The 27,444-nt window shown below is 38.2% G+C and overlaps 2 protein-coding genes across 7 annotated transcripts in view; one reads left to right on the top strand and one right to left on the bottom strand.

Moving 5' to 3' along the window:
- The first annotated feature begins 1,711 nt into the window (after positions 1-1,711).
- Positions 1,712-26,058, top strand: LOC137976043 (leukocyte surface antigen CD53-like). 5 transcript variants are annotated; one of them, XM_068823305.1, is made up of 9 exons: positions 1,712-1,865; positions 14,225-14,305; positions 14,511-14,559; positions 14,662-14,714; positions 15,559-15,633; positions 18,009-18,077; positions 19,315-19,416; positions 19,516-19,599; positions 19,932-26,058. In XM_068823305.1, exons 1-9 carry the CDS (start codon positions 1,815-1,817, stop codon positions 20,238-20,240), a joined length of 873 nt encoding a protein of 290 aa, XP_068679406.1. In that variant the 5' UTR covers positions 1,712-1,814; the 3' UTR covers positions 20,241-26,058. The 5 variants fall into 5 exon arrangements, with proteins under 5 accessions (XP_068679406.1, XP_068679404.1, XP_068679405.1 ...); XM_068823303.1 differs by lacking the exon at positions 1,712-1,865 and adding an exon at positions 3,034-3,199; XM_068823304.1 differs by lacking the exon at positions 1,712-1,865 and adding an exon at positions 10,421-10,598.
- Positions 20,728-27,444, bottom strand: part of LOC137976045 (eukaryotic translation elongation factor 1 epsilon-1-like) — a 12,158-nt gene continuing 5,441 nt past the window's right edge. The window contains exons 5-6 of one of the 2 annotated variants that reach the window (XM_068823310.1): positions 26,689-26,783; positions 20,728-21,572 (exon numbers count right to left, since the gene is read on the bottom strand). In XM_068823310.1, the coding sequence (XP_068679411.1) occupies positions 26,712-26,783 (72 nt within the window). In that variant the 3' untranslated portion in view covers positions 20,728-21,572; positions 26,689-26,711. Of the gene's footprint in view, positions 21,573-26,483; positions 26,784-27,444 lie in introns of those variants that run through there. The other variant, XM_068823309.1, reaches the window with a different exon arrangement.

The raw sequence follows: 27,444 nt of genomic DNA, 5'->3' as shown, positions 1-27,444 counted from the left end.
TTGTTTTTCTGCCTCCTCGCCCTTATTTGTAAATAGCTCATTGTTCCGAATTTCCTTTCAGTTTTACAGATTTGTGATTGTGTTCAAGAATGAAGTCAGTTATTTAAGAATTCAATCTCGAGCCTGGTTATTCAGGGGCACCCAGCGAATCTGTTCATCACATTATCTGTTCCCCAGAGGAATCTTGCTGGCTGGCAGAAATACAGGTGTTTCGATGAGCTGGCTGGGAAATTTTGTTATTGATAGAGGTTTTGCCTGGGAATTACTGACTTTTTCTAGCATTTCAACCCGAGCTGGCTGTAGAAACTCTGGAGACCGAGGACGACTAAAAAAAAAAAAAAAAAAAAAAAACCCTTCCCTCTCCCAGAGAATAGTCACAAACATACGACGCCTGGTCAGAGTGATTGCGCTTGCGGAAAAAAAACCTGTTTTGTCCCGGTTCTGTCGCTTTTGTTCGGTCGTTTTGGATCGAGGGATTTGAAAACGCGCGGAATTCCTGGCTCAGTGGGAAATAAATTTGATCAGCTGGCTGGGAAACCAACCAATTTTATCTAGCTGGCTGGGAAATTTCTTGTGTGTCTTGCTGGGAAAAAGGAACAGATAATGTTTTCCCAGCAACACTGAAAAACACCTAAAAATGCCTTAACAACATTTATTTTCATTAAATGGGGTATAATAATACATTTTACAACAAATTGGTCGTTGGGTGCCCCTGGTTATTGGCGAACCCAACTTTCAAGGACCGAGTTTCAGTGACGAAACGCGGGAACGCGACAGCAGTAGCCCGCGAGCGAGATGTGCTTGGTCGACCTCTCGGGACAGGAATTCAAAAGATTACACGTGATGAGACAAAAAAGAATGTCTTTCGCAGGAGGATACTGAATACCTGAACAAAATACCGAGGGCAATGACGTGTTGTCTATGCCGTCCACGTTCCTCAACCTGGTTCCCAGGGTCTCTTTGTCGATGAGGACAATGGAGACCCTGGGAACGAGGTTGCCACGCTCCTTTGAACCGTGATGATGGCGGCCTTTTACGTGACATTTATTTGCGTCTTGTTAGAATAAAATGATGCTAAATAATATTTATTGTGCACTTCTTTCCATTTTTGGCAAATTGGTAGCTTATGAAAAGAACTCTTGCGACATCTTTGGATTACCCTTGATGAAGACACTATGGGCCTTATTTGCACGGCGGCCATATTTAGACAATAAATTTCGTAACCCGAGCCTCGAGTTGAAATTTCGGTGCACCGAAACCAAAAGTTTTCAATCTCTCGGGACTTAACATGGCCGCCCTGTGATAAGGCCTTCCGGCGGTTTGCTGGGGGTGCTCAGTCTCGCGGGCTCAGAAAACCTGGTTGTGATCATTGTTATTTAAAGTTTTTCTTCCCATACAGGAAAGTCGAAACGTTGGATCTTTCAATTGCAACTTTCTCAGCTTTATTTAAATTTCTTCAAACTGGAGTAGCATCAAACTATGTCCGATGACAATAGCATCTGCGTTAAAAACACTGAGACAAAACTTTGCAATCTCCAGACAATCTCTACTGCAGACAAGGCGGCATCTGGTAAATTTAACAAAAGGATAATCCTCTTGAATTAATATTAATCAGACGTCTTTGTCCTGGGCATCATAAATACCTGAGCGAACAAGAGATCATTTATCTGATGACGTCACGCACTCCATGATGTTTTTTTATAAAGAAGGTCTGTTCTACAGGCTCGTAAAAAAAAAAGTTTAATATTTCTTTAAGAGATGTGTGGTTGCCTTCCGCAAATTAATGCTGAAATATTTTGAAAGAACTAGGCAATATGGGAAAATGTTTAAAGTGGATTGTATGCACATTTACGACTGTTATTTTGGTAAGTCATGCATCTCTGTTAAATGAATTTTTTTCAGTACGCAAATGCTTTACCAAGAATTGATAGTTTGTGATTGTTTCGGTATATTCATTAAACTCCGATCGAAATGAACTGTGCGGTGGGATCATGGCGTCAATTTCCTTGATTAAATAATTATTTGAGTTTCACATCTATATATGATATTGGCAACTGTCCGTCTTGGATAATGGACCAGTTCTGTATTACAACGTTACGTCAGGGCCGTAGCCAATATGAGGCAAACCGAGGCAAATCAAAATGTAATTATCATAAACACCTAAAATACCTATGAAGAGAATTTAACCATGGACATCGCCTCGGTCATAATTTTTTTCTGGCTACGGCCCTGTACGTTGACAGAAGCCTCCTTCGTAATTGAGCGAGGGCTAAGATCGTAAACAAACTGTCAAAAACACTAAATGTTGAGCATTGTACTGGCTGGAATGGTTGCATTCGCAATCAAAAATGACAAACGCTAAAGGGGTATCAGATTTGCAAACCGTTCTGACTGTTTGCCACAAACGACCTACATAATATACTTTATTGCTGTGAAATTGGTTATAGACAAATTTTTCATTCGAGGCGTTTGAAAAAGAATGGTTTTTGACACATACATGAACAAGGACCAATCGATAGAGGAAATGGAAATCCATTCGGTAAACCCAATTTCGGATCATTCGTAGCAGCTGCCGTGAGCATTCTTAATTAATCTTCTCCACACTGTCTGTGCAAAATCACCGAACAGCGCATAATGCAAAAGCACCCGAACTTTAGGCCATTTCCGAGTTCAAGTCTGCCTCCTCTTCAAAGCGAGTCTAAGTGCGAAGTTTTTCTTATGAAAATTAGTTTAGGCCGCCAAGGAACATATGGGGTCACTCTTTTCAGTGAGAAACCGGGCATTCAGCAAGTACTACAAATGAAGGCTTTAAAAAAGTCTTACTTAGGATTAGTTATTAAATGGGTTTAATTACAAAATTATACAACTAACGATGCGTAAAGGTCAGCTCGCTACGACAAACAGAAACATTCTAAACGTGCAAACACCATTTACAATGCTTCCACTCACGAGCTCAATACGTCAATCGTCTCATGATTTTCGAAAATCACTGAGTACTTCCTGGAGAAAAGAGTGACAAACTGTAATAATCTATTGAAAGGATTTCCGTCTTTTTTGAGGTAGCATTGTTTTTTAAAATTGCCTAAGGCCCAGAACTCGAAGTTCAACTGGATAACTTGGAATACTCAAAATGGTACATATGGACAAATGTTCCAAGTTCGTCCGATGGATTCTATTCACTTTCAACGCTTTAGTTTGGGTGAGTTATTTGAAAACTGATATAACTATAGCTAAGAGCTCTAATCCAGCACAGCTTAATCGGCTTTGAGCTTTAGTCCACAATTTGGCGACATTTTTGTCTCCAAAGTTAAACTGACAAACTGTACATTTTGACGTCATCTGTGATATATTACTGAACAGACGCACGGCAACATGGAATCTATTTGTTAAACATACAAGGGTGCACTTGATATGAAGTGATAAATAACAACAACTCTTCCACTGAAGCATCGATTTCAGCCTGGGTCAGTTTCCGTCCAAAACGGCTTTTGTCGGCCTTTTTTTTTTCTCAGAGCTGCAAAAAATGTTTAAGTTCGCTTTTTGGCTGACGCGTTCCTTGTCCATATTAGGTAGAGCAAGTATGTGAACTGATATGTGTCCGGTAGTCCTGTTCCGGGACTCCCTCTTACCCCGCTCTGAAAATGGGCCTGGAACCCAGGCGGGAAAAGAGAGAGTCCTGTCGTCCTGGACACCGCGGCAAAATGAGTGCGCAGGCTTGAGCCACGCGCGAATCGTTTCCACGCGCGAGGGACTGGTACCAATTAAATTTGCAATAGAAACAACAGCGCGGCAAAATGGCGGCAATTTAAATTCTCTGTGTTTGTTTTCATTTTGCGATGATAAGGACAACACTACTTTGATAAGGTTTAAATTTTGAAGAGAGCTTCCTGAAAGACTAATCTTCCATGTGTCTTTTCAAACCAAAAAACTATACTTCAAACCAGGAGAATTTTACCTTGCATTCGAGCGCTAGAGCAAAAGTACGAAGTTCGTAATTTTATTAGTCGCGATGGTCTCTGCGTTGGTAAATCTCTGGGGGGAAAACTGTGCACTGAGAAGGAAAACGCCGGCTAAACATCTTTGCAAGGGCAGAATGATAATTCCTTCTGCGAAGATGGCTTATGTTGCTCCTGTTGAATGAGGAAATCGTCTGTTTGTTTCATTGGAATCATTTGAAAGTGAGAAATAAGGTTAAGTTCTTTTCATGCCCGCATCCCACTCATTCGGCAACTTGGATAAGTCACTTACCTGCCCTCCATTCTCATATTTTACAACACTAGTTACTTTTACAAGAGCGAGGCAATAAAATAAAGAAAATATGTCTTAATTTTAAGAGAGGATCGCAAAAAAGTTTTGAAACGAAGTATAAATTTGACTCCAATGCTACTTGATGTTTCCCTTTTACTTGGAGTTTGGTAGTGGTCCATGGTTGAAAATATTTTTCCAGTATTTTTCCTGCAGCTGGCTGGTAACTGTAATTTTTTTCTCCAGCTTTGTCGATCACCTTGTAGAGCCTTGCTGGAATGAGGGTGGGGAGACATGAGAATCATGATAATGAAATAAGAAACCATTCACCTGCATGTGTTAGGAAAATACTGATTTCACTTTTGTATGAATTGCACCAGCAAAAATCCAGCCTAAATTTTGCACTGTGTGTAAAGATACTGAGAGAGGAATGTAATCATACATCCAGCAAGACTAGAGGCATTCTGCTTCATACTCTAACATTTTATTATGCACAACTGATCAAGTTTCACTACCCAATGATAGACCCACAATGGCCGCCGGCTCTATCTGGACCCACAATGACTCTATCTGATTCCTCTTCAACAACAACAACCACAACAACTACTATGGTATGTGTTACCACAAAGCGCAATATACAGTAACTCAAATATCTCTCTAATTTTATTGTTGTAAGTACCGTATATTCATTATTAAGACTATTACAAGTAGGAGCATTCTCAGAAGTTAATATCCAAACCCATGCTCAGCAATGAGAAAGACTAGAATAACATACAGCTGTATTAATGAAAGTAAGACAGTTCACTTGAATTAAAAAACCAACTTATATTTGCTTGTTCAAACATTGACTTAGAAGGTGTGGCAAGCAAATAATTATCGTCCCTTTTCTAGACAATTTTGAAGAGCTGTTTGGAAACCATCTTGTATTAATCACTGACATGTTCACATCTGTGATGTTTAATTTGCAGTAATACTATTGTCATCATGCAGGATCTCATGCAGGAAAAAATGAGAGATAAATAACAACCCTGGCTTTTTTCATCACAAAACCAATAAAATATTCAACGCTGAAATCCTCATCACAATCTCTGAAAATAATCTGGAATGTTGCTTGCCATGCATGGTTTGACCAGATCAGCACACACACACCAGGAAGAGTGTTAGACTTAAGCACTGGAATAAGAATAAATGACATTTTTAAGAAACAACAGGAAACTGATCAAAGTAAAACAATAATATTATTATCACTTGGTCATTTTCATGCACAGATGTCACTTAAGATACTTGAAAAAAAACATGGAAATCTGTGCCCTATTTGTAAAGATCCCTTTATAAAAAAACTAAACAACTTAACTGACTCCCTTAATAAGAAGTTTTGTCTAACAATGCAGATAAAAACAGTTGCTCACATCTTGAAAGTAATGACAGTCAAAATGACAGCCAGCCAGATATCAACACTTTCCACAAGATTTCTTCAGGTCAGATGACTGGGACAATGAAATCAACAGAAATCTAGAGATCAATTAAATTTAATCATACCACAACCTGGTATGTCCTGCAAAGCAACACAGAGCTGGAAAAGAAAGAGCATCACCATCTACCATACAAACCATTTCTCTTGCTGTGGAGAACCAGGTCACAGAAAATCCATGGCTCTCGTATCACATGTCAGAGGTTAAAACTTCTGTTTTCTCAGAACCCTCCGCGTTTTTAGAGGAATTGCCCTTAGGCGAAAAACAGTAAACGAAAAATGTTATCAGTTTAAAATTTACAACTTTTAGGTCTTCAACAGTGTGACCGAAACACGAGCAAACATGGTTTGGCAAAGATAACTTCCATGGAAACGACATAAACAAATAAATATTTCATGCCTAAAATAAGCTTACCTCTCTTGACTTTCTCGTTGGAAACACCTCGGAACTACTGTTTAGTTTTTCTGTCGAGTCCATGTTGAGGGTGAGATCTTGATCATCAAAAGGTCCAATAGAACTTTTCCTTCACCGCCGAATAAACTCAAAAACAAAGCGCTCAAAAGCTCGAATCAAATGAATCAAATTTGTTCGAAGCGGAGCATGCGCACTCATTTTGCCGCGGTGTCGTCGTCCTGTATTACTTGCAGGCGCATGCTCGGAATGACGCCATTTTTGGAAAAAGATTCCTTATTTGGGCATTGTTTATTCCGAGTGCTTTTACACTGGATTTATGGGGATAATGTGAAAGGAAATTATAACACCAAGTTTCTGGAGGTAATTGATTTTGCGTATAAGAAATGCCACTTAACCTTTGTGCTTGAGGCGGAACAACTGCAAGCTATTCATGCGGTCGTTACCGGTAATGATGGGTTTGTTAAACCTGCAACAGTCTGTTTGTTACATGGTTGTTCCTTTAATATGTTTGCGATCTTCTTCGATCCGAGTCCGATGTTAATTGTAAATCAGTTCTTCTTATCGTGAGTCCCAATCGTGGAAGATCACATGGATGACATACGAAAGTATGGAATTTCGTGCCTGAAACCCAACTGAACAGCTGCATGATGTTGGCGCAGAAAAATATCAAATTTAGATTTAATTGCTCTCCCGAGACTCCTTGAAACTTACAAATATACTGTAGGTCGTGGATGTGAATCGCTCAACGAGGACTAATAAATCTCCTGCTGGAACTCTTGTTTATTGTTCATTACTTCTGTCGATCTAGTTATGTGATAATTGCACTGATCCAGTGAACTTATATTTAAGTTGCACAGTAATTATTGAAATTGTGATTTTTTCAGGAGTTTAGGCCTACCATTTTTTTTCAAAATCGGGAACAAATTGTTTGGATACGCAATATACAACAGTCATGTAAAAAATGTTGTAAATACTCTCAGTTTTTTCAGGAATAATACACAAACACAAACACCGGTGAAAAACAGTACATTTTTTTTTTTTGAGTAATTAGAGTAGAGTAATTTACTCAGACTATTAATTTTTCCTTAGAATAATTTTTTCAAAGCACTCGTCGCATTAAATCTTTCTTTCCTTACAAGCCGTGGCCGTGGCCAAATGGCTAAGGTTTTATGTAGAGCTGCCTGTTGAGACTGCAATGATTTTTATATCGGAAAAACTAAACTTGAGACGATTGCATCACAGAAAAACTGAGCATTACTCCTGATAAAGTTAGGTAAAAAGTTAAACGAAATTGAATCACAACCTGGACTATTTGTTTCTTTACACACCAGTTTGTGTTGATAACGCAATGATGAAGCAATAATGTTCCCACTAAATTTATACATATTTATGCACAGTCAAACACCGATTATTCGGACGTTGTCACGATTTTTTTTTCCGGTCAAAATTTGTTCGTGATTATTAATTAATAAGGATGAAAAATGTGTGTCACCTTGCTTTTATTGTTGCTACTTAAACGCACTTTCCTTCTGAAATTCATTGTTAGAGCTAAAGTACTGCAGATAATATGAAATCCTATGCTATATTTACTAGTTGAGCCTTTGCATCGATTTATTGCGATCTTCTCTCAGTCGTTACATTTATTTGGCAATAATTTTCCAACATCACTGCAATCGGGGTTTTTTCTCCTCGTTTGGTCACGACGAGGCATAATTTAGATGTTCTCTTTCCTGGCACTGCAATCGAACAGTAATTTTCATATAAGATTTTTTGTCGGAGTTTCAAGGTTCCCTTTATTTACATATCCAGCCTGGCATCTAATGCGATATGATTGGCTCATTTCGAGCATGCGCCTGCAAGTAATACAGGCCTCTCTCTTTTGCCGCCTGGGTTCCAGGCCCATTTTCAGGGCGGGGTAAGAGGGAGTCTCGAAACAGGACTATGTGTCCGGCGAGCCAATAAAAATGCTGGAATTCTGATACCCGTAGTTCATTTTTTAAATAATAAGCAATATGGAGAGAATAAGATGACCAGCCTTCAAGACGACACGTTCTTTCTACCGACAGACCTTGTTAAATGTCACGGTGAATTACTTATAACCATAAAATTATTAGAACACCATGCCACTTTGTTCGGAATTCCGTTAGTTTAGTCATGGATCGTAAAAACGCAGGACTCTTTTTACAATCCGTGGTTTAGTGGAAAAATGACCAACCTCTATAGTATTGTACTATTTCCACCTATGGATTAAAAATGTAAATAAATGAGTAAATTTATTTATTTATTTATTTATTTATTTTTGTTTCTATTATGTTTTTATTAAAAAGTAAAGTAAGACTGCCCACGATTTCATAGCCAGCCTCCTCGAGGGAAAGTATCTGTAAACTGCAGGATAAGAAGTAGGGCTCAGGTCGTCCAAACTGTATTGTCAATTTTGCCTGAAAAGCCCCGAGGGGAGGGCCCAATTAATGTCTCTCACTTCCTGGTTTCATGTGGCCGTCAAGTTTGATTACGGTTTTCTTTTGATATTCGTTATCGCCGTTCACAGATAGTCATTCCACTTACCCTTGCTTATCTGTTATCACATTTAATTTCCGAATTTTATACCTGTATTCGTTTGTATTGCATGGCTGTTTCTTATCGTCAATTTTCTAGTTAATACGGGAAGTTAATACAGTCCTCAGTTTCTAGTCGTTCTATACTGAGCACGTGCAGTGGTTCGGAGTCGCATTAGCCTTCATTTCAAGGAGTTTACGGAGTGTTCACAGAGTTCTTACAGTCAGTTAGGAGTTTCCTTTCAGTTTTTTCAAACCCACGGACACAGCATCGAATGTAAAAATAACAAACAAACTGCGGTTATAAACATAACGAGACAACGCATGTTGTAAAACTCTTTATGAACTTTTCGTTTCGTATGCTCCAACATACATCGTCAGAAGTAACGGTTACCTAAAGTACAATTGAATTTAAACAAGAAGACTAATACCAAATAAGGAAAGTAATGACAATGAAAAAATAAATGAAAATAAACATACCTGGTTAAATCTGCTTGAAAAAATATAAATGGCCAGTAGAGAAGAAGTTTCTCACTGCCAACATTTTCAGTAAGCGCTGGTTTTAAATCGCGTATCAACAAGGTTTAGTTCTTTTTTGGTTTTGTTTCATTTGTCTGGGTTGTATCGTTTTTGCACGTTGTTTTTCTGCCTCCTCGCCCTTATTTGTAAATAGCTCATTGTTCCGAATTTCCTTTCAGTTTTACCGATTTGTTATTGTGTTCAAGAATGAAGTCAGTTATTTAAGAATTCAATCTCGAGCCTGGTTATTAGCGAACCCAAGTTTCAAGGACCGAGTTTCAGTAACGAAACGCGGGAACGCGACAGCAGTAGCCCGCGAGCGAGCTGTCCTTGGTCGACCTCTCGGGACAGGAATTCAAAAGATTACACGTGACGAGACAAAAAAGAATATCTTTCGCAGGAGGATACTGGATACCTGAACAAAATACCGAGGGCAATGACGTGTTGTCTATGCCACCCACGTTCCTCAACCTCATTCCCAGGGTCTCTTTGTCGATGAGGACAATGGAGACCCTAGGAACGAGGTTGCCACGCTCCTTTGAACAGTGATGATGGCGGCCTTTCACGTGACACTTATTTGCGTCTTGTTAGAAGAAAATGATGCTAAAATTTGCAAATTGGTAGCTTATGAAAAGGACTTTTGCGGCAACTTTGGATTACCCTTGATGAAGACACTATGGGTTCACTATGGGCCTTATTTGCGCGGCGGCCATATTGGCTATAGACAATTGAAATTTCGGTGCGCAAAAACAAGAGTTTTCAATTATGGCCTCCGCCCGAGCGGAAAGAAGCGACAACTGGAAATACGTCTGCGAGCGCAGGCTACGTTGGCCTCCATGTGATTAAGGCCTTCGGGTGGTTTGCTGGGGGTGCTCAGTCTCGCGGGCTCAGAAAACCTGGTTGTGGTCATGGTTATTTAAGGTTTTTCTTCCTATACAGGAAAGTCGAGACGTTGGATCTTTCAATTGCAACTTTCTCAGCTTCAAAACTGGAGTAGCATCAAACTATGTCCGATGACAATAGCATCTGCGTTAAAAACACTGAGACAAAACTTTGCATTCTCCAGACGATCTCTACTGCAGACAAGGCGGCATCTGGTAAATTTAAGAAAAGGATAATCCACTTGAATTATTAATCACACCTCTTTTGTCCTAGGCATCATAAGTACCTGAGCAAACAAGAGATCATGACGTGTATCTGATGACGTCACGGACTCCATGGTGTTATTTAATATAAAGAAGGGTTCTTGGCCCGGGGTGAAAAGAGTTTTAGTATTTCTTTAAGAGATGTATGGTTGCCTCCCGCAAATTAATGTTGAAATATTTTGAAAGAACTAGGCAATATGGGGAAATGTTTAAAGTGGATGGTGTGCACATTCACGACTGTTATTTTGGTAAGTCCTGCATGCATCTCCGTTTAGTGATTTTGTTTCAGTACGCAAATCATTTACCAAGAATTGATAGTTTGTGATTGTTTCAGTATATTCATTAACTTCCGATCGAAATGAACAGTGCGGTGGGATCATGGCGTCAATTTTCTTGATTCAATAATAAGATTTTTAAACCGAGGTTGTCAAAATATTTCATGATGATCTTGGCAATTGAACATGTCTGTCTTGGATAATGGCTGATAATGGACTAGTTCTAGATTACACCGTTACGTTGACAGAAGCCTCCTTCGTAATTGAGCGAGGGCTAAGATTGTAAACAAACTGTCAAAAACACTAAATGTTGAGCATTGTACTGGTTGGAATGGTTGCATTCGCAATCAAAAATGACAAACGCTAAAAGGGGTATCAGATTTGCAAACCGTTCTGACTGTTTGCCACAAGCGACCTACATAATGTACTTTATTGCTGTGAAATTGGTTATAGACAAATTTTTCATTCGAGGCGTTTGAAATTTGACACATACATGAACAAGGACCAATCCATAGAGGAAATGGAAATCCATTCGGTAAATCCAATTTCGGATAATTCGTAGCAGCTGACCATTCTTAATTAATCTTCTCCACATTGTCTGTGCCAAATCACCGGACAGCGCATAATGCAAAACCACCCGAACTTAATTGCACTTGGTTGATAACAATGCATGTTTGTTTGTATTGTCTGCATGTCTTTGTAAATGACAGCATCCTTCTATTATTAGCTTTTCACGGAACGAGTGCTGTGCATTTATTTTCTGAAAATCGGGAAATAATTTATCATTATCACGAACACCTTGTGAGCGCTTCACGAAAGCCTAACGTAACTTTTGGCCGGGCTTATTTTTTGAGGCAAGCTGTTTTAAGGCATGAAATTTGGCAAATTATTTTGCCTTTCATTCACTTGAAAAACCTGTTTGAGTTCAGCTTTTTCCGGTGCCGAGTGAGAGTCGTTTAACAAATGGATTTTTAGGCCGCCAAGGAACATATGGGGTCACTCTTTTCAGTGAGAAACCGAGCATTCAGCAAGTACTACAAATGAAGGCTTTAAAAGAGTCTTACTTAGGATTAGTTATTCATTTTTAAGAATATTAGCCAAAGTCCGCATTTTTTATTCCGAAATGGGTTTAATTACAAAAATTATTCAATTAATGGTGCGTAAAGGTCAGCTCGTTACGACAAACAGAAGCATTCTAAACGTGCAAACACCATTTACAATGCTTCCACTCACGAGCTCAATACGTCAATCGTCTCATGATTTTCGAAAATCACTAAGTACTTCCTGGAGAAAAGAGTGACAAACTGTGATAATCTATTGAAAGGATTTCCGTCTTTTTTGAGGTAGAATTGTTTTTTGAAATTGCCTAAGGCCCAGAACTCGAAGTTCAACTGGATAACTTGGAATACTGAAAATGGTACATATGGACAACTGTTCCAAGTTCGTCCGATGGATCCTATTCACTTTCAACGCTTTAGTTTGGGTGAGTTATTTGGAAACTGAGATAACTGAGAGCTCTAATCCAGCACAACTTATTTTAATCGGCTTTGAGCTTTAGTCCACAATTTGGCGACATTTTTGTCTCCAAAATTACACTGACAAACTGTACATGACGGTTATTAATTTACTCTGACGAAAACATGATCAAGAGCTACTTCACCTGCCCCATCGAATTGACTGCTGTATTTATAAATTCTGAAATATTAGAGTAACTACTAAAATCACAATGTAAGTTAGATGTAGGTATTCACCAAACTCTGGATCACGCATATTCGCAATGATTCATTTCGTTGTGTTAAGACAAGGCAAACTTTTATCTTCTTTTCGTTATAACTCGTAGATCAGACAGTTTTTCTTGCCGAATACTCCGTATTTAATGATATCGCTCCTCTACATCTCTTTGTTCAACGTCAAATATTAGTCATGATCACAACATAGCTCGTGCGCTTGGTAGTTCTCTAAACATAAATGGTAATGTTATTATGAAGTCGCATTTAGGTTGCAAAGTCCGTTAACGTTGAATTCAGCTCCGAGTTCCCGTTTTTGGCAGTCAATAAAAAGGACACTCGCTTGGCGAAGAGGGGGCGAAGAGCTTTCAAGGGTTTCTCTGGAAGTGAGCAAAGTCATGTTTTTACTTGTACGTGTTACCGTTACGGTACTTGGTTACCGAGGAAAGTTTTGGGTAGCACTTAATTAAAAAGGTCTCGACTCTCGCGTTTATACAAACTGAAACTCGTTACACGCACGCTAAATATCAGTAAGACTGAATATTATGTGCTTGTATTCTATCCTACTCAATAACGCGACTTCAGGCACTGGTCGGCGTACGACAGATATCGCGTGACATAGGCTTTGTTCGATAGAGACCACTTAAGCTACACATCTAGACCAGCTACGTCGGGGTCAAAATTTACTCTTTGTTCAAACTCAATGAAACCTATTTAATTACAGATTATTTCTTCTCTGAAAGCTACGGTTATCGAGAAGGAACCAAAAAGAGAGAAATGAATTGAACCATCAAGGAGAACTTTGCTAGTTTCATGGCAAGCAGTAGTGCTGGAATTAGTCGTTGGCTCTTGCCGGCAAACGCAGCGAAGCATAATTAAGGAGCTTGAGATCTACATCAGATCACATCACGGAACACTACGAAATAATATCAATGCAAATGTTCTGCACGTAAATTTCTTTCCCGTTATCAGGGAATCTGCAACGTGAAACGCTGAAATCTCAAGTTGTATGGAAAGCGACTGAACGCACAAAAGCAAATTCCTATCAAGCTTCATCCAGGCCTTATCACGGTTTTCGACGCCATCTTGACGGGTAGGCAAAGCGGTCAGAAATTACAGTGTTTGTATGGGAATCCGGTAGCAAATAACTTCTTCCAAAATTGAATTTTACACAATTTGTGAATCAAAACGTTAAAATACTAGGTAGAAGATTGTATTCACCAAGTTTGAAGGATGTAGCTTGGCTAGAAGACGCTCAGTTAATTTTTTGAATTTTCCACACATTTGTCTGTAAATTTGGCTGGGTAGACAAACGTCTAGACGCAGTTCGCGGGAAAAAAAAATTAAGACTAATGTAAGGAAAATTTTTAAAAAATAGCTCAGCGACTTATAGGAAAGCTACATCCTTCAAATTTGGTGAATACAATCTTCTACCTAGTATTTAAAAGTTTTGATTCACAAATTGTGTAAAATTCAATTCTGGAAGAAGTTATTTGCTATCGGATTCCCATACAAACACTGTAATTTCTGACCGCTTTGCCTACCCGCCAAGATGGCGTCGAAAACCGTGATAAGGCCTATTGAGTTCGTCGATGGTTCGGCTAGTTTGAGGACGTTGAACTAACGGAAATAATAACGAAAATAATTACATTTTCAATGACGTCAACTGTCGAAGATCTCATTAAAGTCCCCAAAATGATGGGTTTTGCAATAGGGGAACTTATGATTTTGTTGAAGGCAACATTTCGCGAGAGTAGTTTTCAAGAGTAAAGATTCTTTAAAACGAAGCACTGACGGTTTGTACAAAATCTCGCAATGACAAAGTGGTGCCTTAATTTGAATATGATAAGCTTGACTTCTTTTCCTTAACAGCTTGGAGGCTCAGTCATGCTTGGTCTTGGTATATGGATCACCACACAGGATACGGAATATAAACACTTTGCCGGAAATTTGGTGAGTAATGAACCACGGGAGCTCAGGCAAAAGCAAAAGCATGCTCCCTTCCCTCCCCTCCCCCAGCCGAAAACAAAGGAAGAAACAGAAACATTTATTCAATCAAATTGCTTTGATAATGATTTGTAGATAACAGGAGCCAGCGATAAAGAAACAGACGAGCGATTTTTTCAGGTTTTTGTTTTTTGGGCTTTTTTTGTTTCAGTACGTCACCGTGGCTTATATTGTGCTATCTTCCCTTGTTTTCATCGTTGGTAAGTTGATTGGGATCAGTAGAGTTTGAGTCAAACTTTTTGGTGTCTCAATGTCTTTGATAACTTTGGAGATAATTTCCGATCCTACTCCTTTCAAATTAGGTTTTCTGGGAGCATGTGGCATTCTCTTGCTCAAACAAACGCTACTCAGAGTGGTAAGTATAAACGAGTTAATTATAGAATCCAAAAAGGTCTTCTTTTTTTCAGTGCAACTTTTCTGTGTTTGTTACACCAAAGTAATCACGGTGGCCAATCAAGAAACGCAGACAAATAAACGAGCCAATCATAAAGGCACAGTAAATGAATGCAGTTGAGGCTAAGCCTGACAAAACACGCGCGACCATAACCTTGATTGATTGGTTTTAGCACACTGTGGCGCGGGATATTTTAAGCCATTGAACAAGCGTAGGAGTGCAAGCCAAAGTACAGTAATAGCCGAGTAATTGCTGCATGCCTCAGTTTCAAAGCGAGTCCTGACGCATAACTATTCAAATGGAAATGAGTTGCGTATTCTTACGCAAATCAAACTCATTTCCCTTACAATAGATGAGCACATTATGGCTCTTGATGAGCACCAAGACTCACTTCGAAGCCGAGATAAACTGTACATTTAATGAACTTTGCAGGATGATTTCCCTCAGATAAAATCACCTTCAGTTTTATAACAAATGCTTGAATTTCGCAATACTTTACGTCATGGTACGCTAGAAAAACTTGTGTAGATTTCTTATAAGCAGTCAGCAGTTTGCCGGACTTCGTGCATTTTCTTCATGTTTTCCGCTTATTTTTTTGTTCAATTTAGTAGTGATTGTTTTTTTTTTTTTGGTACTTCTTTTGCCGGCATTACAAAATGTACCAGAGAAGGTGCTTCATTCAACGGGATGAGATCATTCGCTACAGTGTAAAAAAGTCTTCAAACATCCAGTTAACCTTTAACACAGACATCAACTGATACTTAGATTCAGCGGGGAAAAGTTGGTAACATTTTTTTCCTTACAGTATTTTACCCTGATGTTGATGTTACTGATGATAGAGGTTGGGTTGGCGATTTACATTTACATCGAGAAAGATAAGGTGAGGCCTAGAAATGTAAAACCTCAATCACCTAACCATTGACGCCATTTTAAAGAGGCAAAATGTCACAGAAATCAAATCGATCATTAAAGCATTCGCTTTTGACAATTTGCTTTCTTAACTTCCTACTTGTTTTTTTACTTGCAACTGTCTTCACCACTGCTATTTACCGAGACTGGTAGAATCTTTTCGTAACCTCCACTTATTTCATTCAAACGCGACAAAAACGTAGGCAACTTTTTAGTTAGAAGCTCTCTCAAAACTAACGAGCAACCCGGCACTTTCAAATGTGCGCGCTCACGATGTAAAACTTGTCCTTTCACTCTTAACACTAGCAAAATATCGGGATCTAAGCGATTTGTTATTTAACTAATGTATTCCTATTTTTCACGTTGCCATGTTACCACCAATAACGTAGCTCCTACTCTACTATAAAAACTACACATAACCCACAATTCCTCGATTCGCTCTGACGAGGAGCTAACGCTCGAAACGTCAGCTTTTAGAATCTCTGTACGGTGGTCAATTTACATTATCAACTCCGTTGATAAAACCAAATTTTTGCATACTACTTCCCCACCGACGCAGCACCACAGTTTCTTTAGAAACTATCCACTTCATTTATTTACGTCCATGTCAGCTTTTTTATCCGAGGAAAGAAAATAGCAGCGGTGAGGAAGACTGCAAAAAGATAAACAAAACGAAAGAAATGACACATAAAAACTCTACAAGCAAGTAATGACCCGTGGAAACGGACGCAACATTGTTGGCCAACAACTCCCCAACATCGTTGGGTTGTAGATTTTGCTTCCGTTGCACACCCTGTTGTATGTTGTTGCACGAAGTTGGTCAGACTTTTTAGCCAACCACACCCAACATTTGTGTGATCGCCGAAGCGTAGTGCAACAATGATGGATCCGGTTGCACAGGTCTTCCAACATTGTTGGGGCCACGCACTCGCGTGTAGATAGCAGCGCATTAACGAGTCCAAAACGAAAAAGTTTAAAAAACAATGACCACAACCAGGTTTCCTAAACCCACGAGACTGAGCACCCCCAGCAAACCACTGTTTTAACGAAAACCGCTGGACAGCAACCTTGGTTCTGGTCATTGCTGTCTAAGGTCTTCCGTTCAAAACTGACAAGATGTCAGCTGAATTTTTGTAAGTTTACAAAGTCTTATGGGCCGCACCCTTCCCATAATCCACTGCACATCCCCGCATTGTCGGGAGTCAGCGTCCGTTTTCACACAACTGCCAACACCATCCACATCTGCAGAACCAACAACTCCCAACATTTAAAGGGGCTGCGTCACGCTATTTTAGTCAAACTTCAGAACACTAAAAGACGTTTTTGCATCAATGAAGACCAAAATATAATGCTGTAGTTTTGTTACAATTAACCATTGAAGTGAACTGAAGCTATTCTTGGTTGTTTGCGGTCAAGGATGGAGAGGATGGAAATGGATTGAAACTTGAAAGAAAAGACGATGTCTTCACAAAGTAGCCAAAAATGAAACACGAATACCTCTTTGTGCCATAAATACATTTAATATCTTCTCATAGGGTTGTCGGGAATGTTGCACCTGTGAGCCAAAGTACTAACTTAGATTTTTACCCAGTTTTGACCTAAAAACAGCAAATTTAGCATGACAGTGGCCTTTAAGGAAAGACCGAACTATCCGAGGGAAAACCTTGCAAGAAGAGTAGCTAACTCCCACGTATTTCCCAAGCAACAGATTGCATAGCCGTTTCCCCTGCGACTCGCTGGTAGGCTTTTGTACATTGTGCGAGCATTTTATTGAAGCAAAAGCATTTTAAAGCATTATTCGAGCAATCCAGTGGCATTTTTCCGCCAAAAAAGTTTTTTTCAGAGACAATGAAAGTAAAAGTATTCTTACGACAAAATCGACGAGAACAATCCTTAGAAGATTAGACTGAAACATCACTTATGTTGCAATACAACAACAAAGACTAAGTTTCACTTAAAATATCAAATACCATACATTGTTAACTTGACACTACATTTGTGTTGTACACATAATTTATACGTTTTTGTGAAGCTGAGCCTTTATTTCTGTTGAAATGTTGAACTTGAAAAAAATTCAAATTTCAAAAACAGCCCTATCAGCCTATGTATAATCAGCATTAATTGAGCATTTTTGTAAGGAAGAGCGTTAAAATGGAGCGTTTTAGTGGCAAAGTAAGAGCATAATGTACAAAAGCCTACTCGCTGGGGATACATTAGGTGTTCATTCAAACCCATTTATGATACAGATTTTCCCTTCTTCATCAAAGCGACCTTTCTAATAGGAAAAAAGAACAGTCCATCAGTTCCTCCATTTGTCAATTAAAAAAAAATATATTTCATCATTAGATTCCGGACCATATTGCTGCAAACTGGAACAAAACTACCGATGAAAGTAGAATCATCATTCAACAAGAGGTAGGTGTTTGAAATTAATGAAAGAATTGGGTTTTTCAGCAACGCCTTGAAATATAATTCTCAAACTCATTAATTATTCATAAGGCTGTAAGCCAATAGGATTATTGCATTTGGTCAGGTGCAATGGTTTGGATACCCAGTGAAACCCTTATGGCACTGCAAGCAGTGTTTGAAATTTGTTGAAACACTGCTGGCAGTGTTTCAACAAATTTGAAACACACTCCTAATCTGCATATTGATTAATCATGGTAAGCAGTGCATTCCAGAGTGCGCAAATACCAGGAAAAACAATTGATTCCATTTCATTCGTTTGAGAAGTTATTCCAAACACTCATTCTGCGTGTTTCATTGCGATGACAAACAACTCGAAAACAATAAAACACTCGGGCCCGGAGGCCCTCGTGTTTCAATAGTTTTCTCGTTGTTTGAAATCGCAATGAAACACTTGAATTCGTGTTTGAAATATAACTTACAGCAAAAGAAAACAGTCGGTGCCCGGAAAGAGCATACGGGGAAAGGTTTGTCGACCTTCTTAATTAAATGGAATTAAATTTCAAATGGGTTGAAGTGATGTACATTTGTTTGTTTGATTGATTTTGATAATATATTGACCGAATGCAAAAATGGCCGCCAACAAATTACTCTTTTGTCTTTGTGTTAATTAGCCTAACTAGCCTCGTTTTACAGCCCAAATTCTTTCAATTTTAGGCGTGTGAACGAGGCTAGTTAGGCTAAATTAACACAAAGACAAAAGAATAATTTGTTGGCGGCCATTTTTGAATTCGGTCAATACGCTGTTTTCTATGAATAACATTAACATTTTCAGCCCTAAAAAGGCCCCAATTGACGAGAAAAAGCGTCTGGCTTTACACAGAGTACAATCTCTGTGTCACTTTTTGAAGTTGATTGATAATAAATACCTCTTACTAACCTCGTTTTCTCGGTCCGTACTGTAAGTTACGGACCGAGTTTTTTCCCGTTGATTTATGGTGGTGGTTACCCCCAATTTTCTTTTTGGATTTCAATAACACTTGTTAAGACCTGCTTTTCCCGCATATTCAGTAAACCGCGCAAAAATACCTTTGAATTAGTAGGTGATATTATTATTTTGTGGCACTGTCTTTCGTAGACGTCATCGTTTCTTAACTCCCTAATATTTCTCACCACAGAGGACGATATCATCAAAGACAAAACTCACAATAGAATGTACCATTTGTCTTTAATCTTTTACTTTTAGTTCAATTGTTGTGGTCTGACACCATTGACCCTGGAACACCAGTCAAGTTCTCACAAATCCTGTTTTGTTAATGGTAACAAAACAAGTGATGTCAGACTTAAGGTAACAGTCAAAGTTGTAGCATTGAAATTAATAATATTTAGTATGCACAGCTGTAAATGTGTAATAATTCGTGTTGTACCGTTTGTTTAATGCTTTCAGGATTGCTATGCAAAGTTAATGGACTGGATCAAAGAAAATCACGTCATTCTTGCAACATGTGCTGTAACAGTGGCTGTTTTACAGGTGAAATGAATGAATGAGTGAGCGAGGGAGCGAGTGAGTGAGTGAGTGAGTGAATGGGCAAGTGAGAAAGATGAAAGAGTGGGTGAATGAGTGGGTGGTTGCGCGAGGCAGTGAGTTGGCAGGTAAGAAAGCGAATAAGTAAATTAATAAAAAAATAGATTGAATGAAACTTAATTAACATGGCTGTATGGCGTGGATCAAGTGGATGGGACAGCTGAATGTGACAGCTGGAGAAAAGATAACCTTTTTTTTTTCTCACTGCTGTTTGGCAAATCTAGGAAAAAGGCTACATCACTACCATTTACTAAAAAAAATGATTTTGTTATTTGCAGATGTTCATTTTAGGAGGAACCTGTCGCCTTCTTTCAGAGATAGAGAGTGGCGACAGAACAGTAAAACGAATAAGAGTTGTTCCCCAAAATCATCCAATGCCTCAGATGTCAGAAAGAGCTGGCCATGATCAAGAAAGCTTTAAACAGACACCAGAGGAAACGACGCCTCCTCAAGACAGAAAACAAAAGAGACCGCAACCGCAAGATTCCGTTGATTTGGTGGATGGAAGAAGACACAGCACCACAAGAAAGAACTGGGCAAAGGAGAATCGAAGACCAAACTCGATTCTCAGTCTAATAGAGAAATAGAGGATATTACATGGCCGCTTGGGGATACGAATTTTATCTTCCAGTGCTGCAAGTATCTCTCACTCGTTCGCTTCGCTCACTCGTGAGAGATACTTTCAGCACGAGAAGATAAAATTCGTATCCCCAAGCGGCCATGTAATGTTCTGTTTATTGTATAGATATTGATGAAATGTCTAGATTTAAAACAACTTGTTTTATTCAGTTTCGAAATGATGAAAAAGTGGTCACCAACCGCTAAAACACGCATGTTGTGTAACATGAAACAAGACATGAATGTTATGAAAAACAAATCATGATGTCAAATTTTGCAATAAAAATGTTACTGTAGTAAAGAATTATAATGACGCACAAAAGTATCTTAAAATGAAGAGAAAGCTCGCGTTTTTATTCTAATCGTGTTGCTTACCATGACAACACCAATATCCTCACATATGAAAGATAAAAATGATATGTTCACTGCGCGCGGTGAAGATATGATTTTTTATTAAAAGGAGAAATCATGGTATTTCATCAATATCTATCCCCAAGCGGCCATGTGGAGCCGTGGAGCTACATTGGCGAAACTAAAAGATCCTTTACTACTAGGAGAAAGGAACATATGAGGAACTTAAAGCATTGTACTAAAGGCTCAAATGTCGCAAAACACGCGTGGACTTTTAATCATGATATTGACTTTAACAATTCTAAAATCATTGACAAAGCGAACAACCGGAGCAGAAAGACATTGGAGTCATGGCACACGGCAAAAACTGTAGGGGCAGACAACAATTCGTGCCCGCTCCCAAGACAATATCACATTCTCTTAAAGAAACACTAATTTTCTTAGCATTTTAAACATTCTTTCCACTACATGCTTTTACCCTTTAATTTATGCGAATTTTTCGTTATATTTAAATTTCTTTCGCTTTTAGGCTTCACACATTTTTATCCGTTGAAGGCAGCAGTTCAGTCTGTCGAAAGCTCATAGTTTTTTCAAAACTTTTTACCAGAGAACGATTTTACTTTTTTCTTAATATCTATATAATAAAGGGTAATAATGCCACAAAAGGCCAACTGGGACAAAGCACATGCATTGTCAAAATCTGTCAAATTTGTGGTCAGTTTTTCGTTTTACACCCAAAGAATATCATCCTGTTTAAGCTCAGGGGCCCATTTCTCGAAAGCTCCAAAACTTTTGGGGCCCTCTTCAGGTGTCAAAATTTCTCTGTATCTTGAGAACAGAGAGCTTTTAAGTCAACAAACTCCACCATCATTTTGTCTCTTGTTATCTTGAAGGCAGTTTCGTAAATGAGCCGAAAAGTTATCGGAACTATTGAGGAAAGGCACAAGGTCCTGAGAAAAGACAAAAAAAAAAACGTCTTTGACTTCTCAATATTTTAGCCTTATTTTTTTTTTAACTAAACGCATACCCAATACAAGACATGTAGAAAGAAATCACTTTATAGTGCACATTGAAAACTGGGTGGACAATTCAGGGAGCTTTAGCACCAAGAAAAGCAACAGCAGGAAAAACTACAACCTCGAAACAAAATCGTTGCATCACTTTGCAATACCTTGCGCTCCCACAATGTTGTTTTATCAAATGGGCTCAGAAACTCTCGTGCAAACAACATTGTTAGGCGAGAGTAAGCTGCAAAAGCTTCAGATCTGTATATTCGTGTACTGTTCCAAGGAATGTTGTCACAGGTTGTAGGTACAATATCTGAAAAGGGTATTGCAGTGTGCTTAATGCATTTTGGTACATTTTTCACTGTCCTCTGCAAAACAAGAATGTGAAAATTACCTTCTCATATCAGGTTTTGATGATCAGTGAGCATAGAACTGTTAATTAATCATTTTTGACACATTCCTATCAATCCAGCTGTGTCCTACTTTGCCAACAATGTACATTGCTAATATAAGAAATGTGAAATAGTCATGACTGCAAAATCGATATTTCTAAATGACTTCCTTGGCATTGCTGCACTTATTGCTAAAGCTTCCTCTTGACTCAAGACTTGAAGCTTTTGAACACAGCTAAATGTTCAGTGCAACAAGAACAAACCTCATCTTATTGGGACAAATTTACATGTACATGTGTGAAATTTAGGTCTAGCTATTTGTATATGTTTCAGCACAAATCAGAAGGAGGATTTAAGTCCATCTCTAAAATATTCCCTTATAATAATAATATCATTATTATAATAATAAATTATATTATTAGAATTAAATCACTAGATGAAAATACACAAGATTCCCTGCGACTCTGAGTTTCGTGCGTATGCACTCATCAGGCAGATTTAATGAAGAAAAGACTTATTAGCTAGCTATATATACATATTTACGATGAGTAGAACAATGGGGTCCTGATTACAATGGGTGAGAAGGGCGAAACTGGGGGTGTGGTGTAAGACTGGCTGAGCTAAAACAAGCACAATACAATAGCTATTATGTGTGTAGGATAAGCCTTAATTGTTCTTGAGATAAAACTTGTTTTCATGTCGGCATTTGGATACAAGCTCGGATCGTTTGTTCAGTAGATTGTTGTTGCTGCGCTCATTAAATCTGCCTGATGAGTGCATACGCACGAAACTCAGAGTCGCAGGGAATCTTGTGTATTTTCATTCAGTCATTTAATTCTATAAACCGCTCTACACACACGTGTATTGCGCACTCTTTAGCAGTGTTTGCTCCAGTTTCTTATGATTATTAAATTATATTATTATTATTATTATTATTATTATTATTATTATTATTATTATTATTATTATTATTATTATTATTATACTTATAGATTGTATATTAAATTTTTATTTTCTTATCATTGGTACAGTAAGTTCATAATCCTTTTTTGGAGTAAGAATGTGGAAAACTTTACAATTATTCGCCAAAGGCAAGGTTAATATTGGTGAATAAAAATGAGACAAAGTCGAGGTTTTTATTCACTGATATTCACCGAGCCTGAGGTGAATAATTGTTTTAGTATAATTACATGGGTGATTATTTGAAAAAATATGTATTTTCTTTAAAGCAACTTATTTCTTTGTCGACTTGCAGCCATTTTGAAAAAACCGCTTAGGTGATTATCGGGGAACTGTCAATCACCTCAAGAGCAACCAATCAGTGCAGAGAATTTTCAATAATCACCTATGTAATTATTATACCAATAACACATATTATTAAAAACTGAACTACAGATCAGATTTCCGGAATTTTCATTGGTTCTCCAGACACAGGCTATCAGTTCATATACCTAATATGGTCAAGGAACGCATCAGCAATAAAGCGAGCTGAAAACATTTTTGAGGCTCTGAGAAAGAGTTGCCAACAAAAGCCATTTTGGGCTGTAATTGACCGAGGCAGAAATTCGATGCTTTGATCCGGGAGTTTTTAATAAAACAATAATTTTTCTACTTGGCTTGGTGGATATTAAATGATTATAACCAACTTGGCATGTATCTATCACTTCATTTCCAGTGTGCGCTCGTACAATAAATGTTAATTATACAGTTGTTAACTTTAATAGAAGGGGCATTAATTTCTTCTTTGGATTTTAATATCTTATGGCTTTTGAAGCAACAAAATGGGACCCAACAAAATTTAGTAAATCTTGAAAATACATTGCTTAAAATAACTTTGTACTTCGTGTTAAAATTATATTAAAAAAACTGTATTCTAGCAGTGTTCACTTTTACTTTGGTTTACATTTGCATGTGTTCTCACTTAAATGAATGGGAACTTAGTTAATCTATGAGAAATTCATATCTTCCTTTCAATTCACACTCCAGTTACAAATTGATGCCGTGTCGTAAACACGTAACAGTCAAAACAGCTCAAACGTTCCTCTAATGAGTGGATGAATGAGTTCATTATTGCAAATTTGATTTCAGGGATCATTTCAACAATCTGATTGTCAGTCGTATGATGCAAAATTCAAATCAAGCCTCAGGTCAAATCTTGAATTTTAATTGGACTATTGCTCGCTTCCGGTGCGAGGACGGTGTGAAAATTTAACAGGTGTACCAATTTGCATAATCTGCCAAGGTCTTAACAAGTGTGATTTGCCTTTATTTTAAAATTCATTTCTCTATCCAATCTTTAATTCGAAAAAACATAGTGAAATGACGGTTGTTTGGAAGATTATGGAACATAAATCAGTAAACCTGTGAAATTTCCACGCCGGCCTTGCACCGGAAGCCAGCAATACTCCAATCAAAATTAGAGTTTTCAACTGAGGCTTGATTTGAATTTTGCACTATTCATCCGACAAACAGAAATTCAAATGGTTACTGATATCAAATTTGCAATAATAAACTCATTAATCCACTCGTCACAGGAACACTTGAGCTGTTTTGACTGTAATAAAGTCCAGGCTCTAGTTGCTTGAAGTCTGGTTAGTGGTGACCAGTGTTAAATGAAATGGAAACCAATAAGTTCTGATATCTCTTTTAAAATCAACAGTTAGTGCTAACCATCCTTTTAGCAACCAGCCTAGTATTTTTTCTCCCCAGATGTAAATCATGTTGTTTTAAAGTTGAAGAAAACAAGAAACAATTAATTCGGAATAGCTAGACTTTAACAAAGATGACAATGTTATATACTCAAGAATAGCTAGACTTTAAAACAAAGATGACAATGTTATACTTTACAAGGAAAAAGGGCTAGAGAAATGGAAAAATACAATGCAAGCATGCTTGTGAAATTCAAGGACAAACGTTTATGCCAAGTATCTGATGTAAACAATCACATTCTTTGAAATAGATGACTGTATTTGCAGAGGTGTTGAGCAAAGCCAGGGAGGGTGAGGCTGGCAGTTTTCCAATGATGAGTAGCATGATCACGGTACCCATTTCTGTAACATACCTAAAAATTGTGAAATTGTGTTTATTGGGGTAAAAATCACTTATTTTGGCTTATTTCACACCCAGACTTACATATCTTTCTAATTGTTCGGAAAATATTAATGTTTGGTCCGTTAAAACTGAATTTTTGATTTACCCATGACCCCTTGCAGGCGTGGTCTTTCATACAGATAGTCAATTTTGAGGCAAATAAAAAGTAAAAACAGAAAGCTTTCACTACATGGAGGATAGCATCCCCTCATTTAGTTCTATTGACACCCTAAACGCTGGCTTTCTGCTCCACTTTTTTGCTCCACTTTACAATTTGAGGTCAGAGCAATTTGAGGTCAGAGCAGAGGTCAGAGCAGATGTCTCTTTCCTGAAAATTGCCCCTGAAAAGACATTGTGGACTTCCCAATAATATCCATAGAGGAAAGGTTACCAAGCCTTGTGAAGCACATGGAAATCATGGCTTCTATGCGAAGTAGATTTGTGATGTTCACTGGCACTCAAGACTAGGTTCAATATGGCCCGGCATGTTAAAAAAAACGTAGCGACTCAGTCAAAGGCTAATATTTTCGCGACCCTGAAAGCTACGATGACGAAACTGTGGAAATAGCTAGTGGAACTTGTGAGCATTCAGAAAATGCTTGGTTGGAACCCACTTACGCCTTGGTTGGAGCAGGAGCAACATTGAAAGAAGTGGTCTCGAAAAATATTATTGCGTAATTGCGGAACAGAAAAAGCGTAGCGACTCTTTTGAGGAGTGATTTCTCCATTCGTAGTGGATCCCTCAAACTAATTTTTCTGTATGTTAAAGCACAAGGTATGAGCATTTAGTTGAGATGGTTTTGAAGCCACAGATATCAATTGAAGACTTGTTTCAAACTATAACCTAGTGAGCGCCAGAATTCCAAAACACAGCGTTACAGTAAGGAAACTACGGAATTTTGAATCTTTTTAATGTGTTTTAATAAACTTGAACTGTTTTAATTTTGCTCATATGTAGTATTTACTGCGTGTTATCACTGGTTATTGTCCGTTAATCCACATAATTGTTCTCTCTTATGAAAAATGGTTTTGAAGACTTTCAATTTGAAAATTGTGTTACGCGTTACACTCAAAATTTGCCTATTTTTCTATCTTTTTCCTTTGTTTTCTCAAGAAAGGAAAGTCGCTTACCCTTTTTACACCCTGTATGCTAATCAACAAGGATAACCTTAGCATTCAGCAAAAATATAGCTTCATTGAAGACGTTAAACTGAATAAATCAGGAAATGTTTCTGAGTCACCCCCAAATGGGTACGGTGATTGTGCTACACATCAATAATAAACACTTGTGTTCCCTATATTGTTTGGACACATGCAAATACATCTAGCTACAGTGTAACTTTGAGCAAAATACAAGAAACACCCAAAAAGATACTAAAGCCTGTAGGCTGTTTTTATTTCCAGAGTCCTTCAATTAATTTCATTTTTATCAAACAACATAAATGTCAGTAATTTTTAAATAAGGTATTCATGTACAGGACATTGTTATATTAATGAAACATCACAATCATGAATATTATTACATTTAGAATGAACTAAATCCTTTGGATCTTAAACCATTAATGCTTTGTACATACGACATTTTTGGGCCAGTCACAAATCACAGATAAAGATTGTTTCGCAAAAATGACACTTCAGACAAGTATTGCCGCACACCAGGGTAACACTGGACCTGCATAACAAACAAAGAAGGCAAATTTATGTAGAAAACGTTGCAAGACAATATCATGACCACCTCCCATAAGCCACCAGCCAAAATGTCAAAAGTTTCTATGTCAGTCAATTCACAGTTTATATTGAAAGCTCTAAACTTGTGCAATACAACTACTTAGAATCATCATTTTGGGTAATCATTGGGGGTTTGGCTGTGTTGTTGTAATAAAATTCTCAAAATTTAGCCTGGAAAGATTTAAGTCATCTGCAAGTATCATATTAATTTTATTTTGAAGAACAAAACCAAATAATAATTTATTATTGGTTGATGTGTGATCATAATGAAAATGGGCCTACCCATTTATAGTAGGACTCGGGCGTGGTAGCCTCATGGTCAGTGTGCTCGACTGCGGATCGAGTGGTCCGGGTTCGGGTCCTGGCCGGGGACATTGTGTTGTGTTCTTGGGCAAGACACTTTACTCTCACGGTGCCTCTCTCCGCCCAGGTGTATAAATGGGTACCAGCGAAAATGCTGGGGGTAACCCTGCGATGGACTAGCATCCCATCCAGGGGGGAGTAGAAATACTCCTAGTCGCTTCATGCTACAGAAACCGGTGATAAGTGCCGGCGTGGTGGGCCTTTTAGGCTTGTAGCGGACTACCTTTATATATATATATAAC

The sequence above is a fragment of the Montipora foliosa genome, chromosome 11, assembly GCF_036669935.1.
Source record: "Montipora foliosa isolate CH-2021 chromosome 11, ASM3666993v2, whole genome shotgun sequence".
NCBI classification, from domain to species: domain Eukaryota; kingdom Metazoa; phylum Cnidaria; class Anthozoa; order Scleractinia; family Acroporidae; genus Montipora; species Montipora foliosa.
This window is presented reverse-complemented; position numbering and strand designations above follow the sequence as displayed.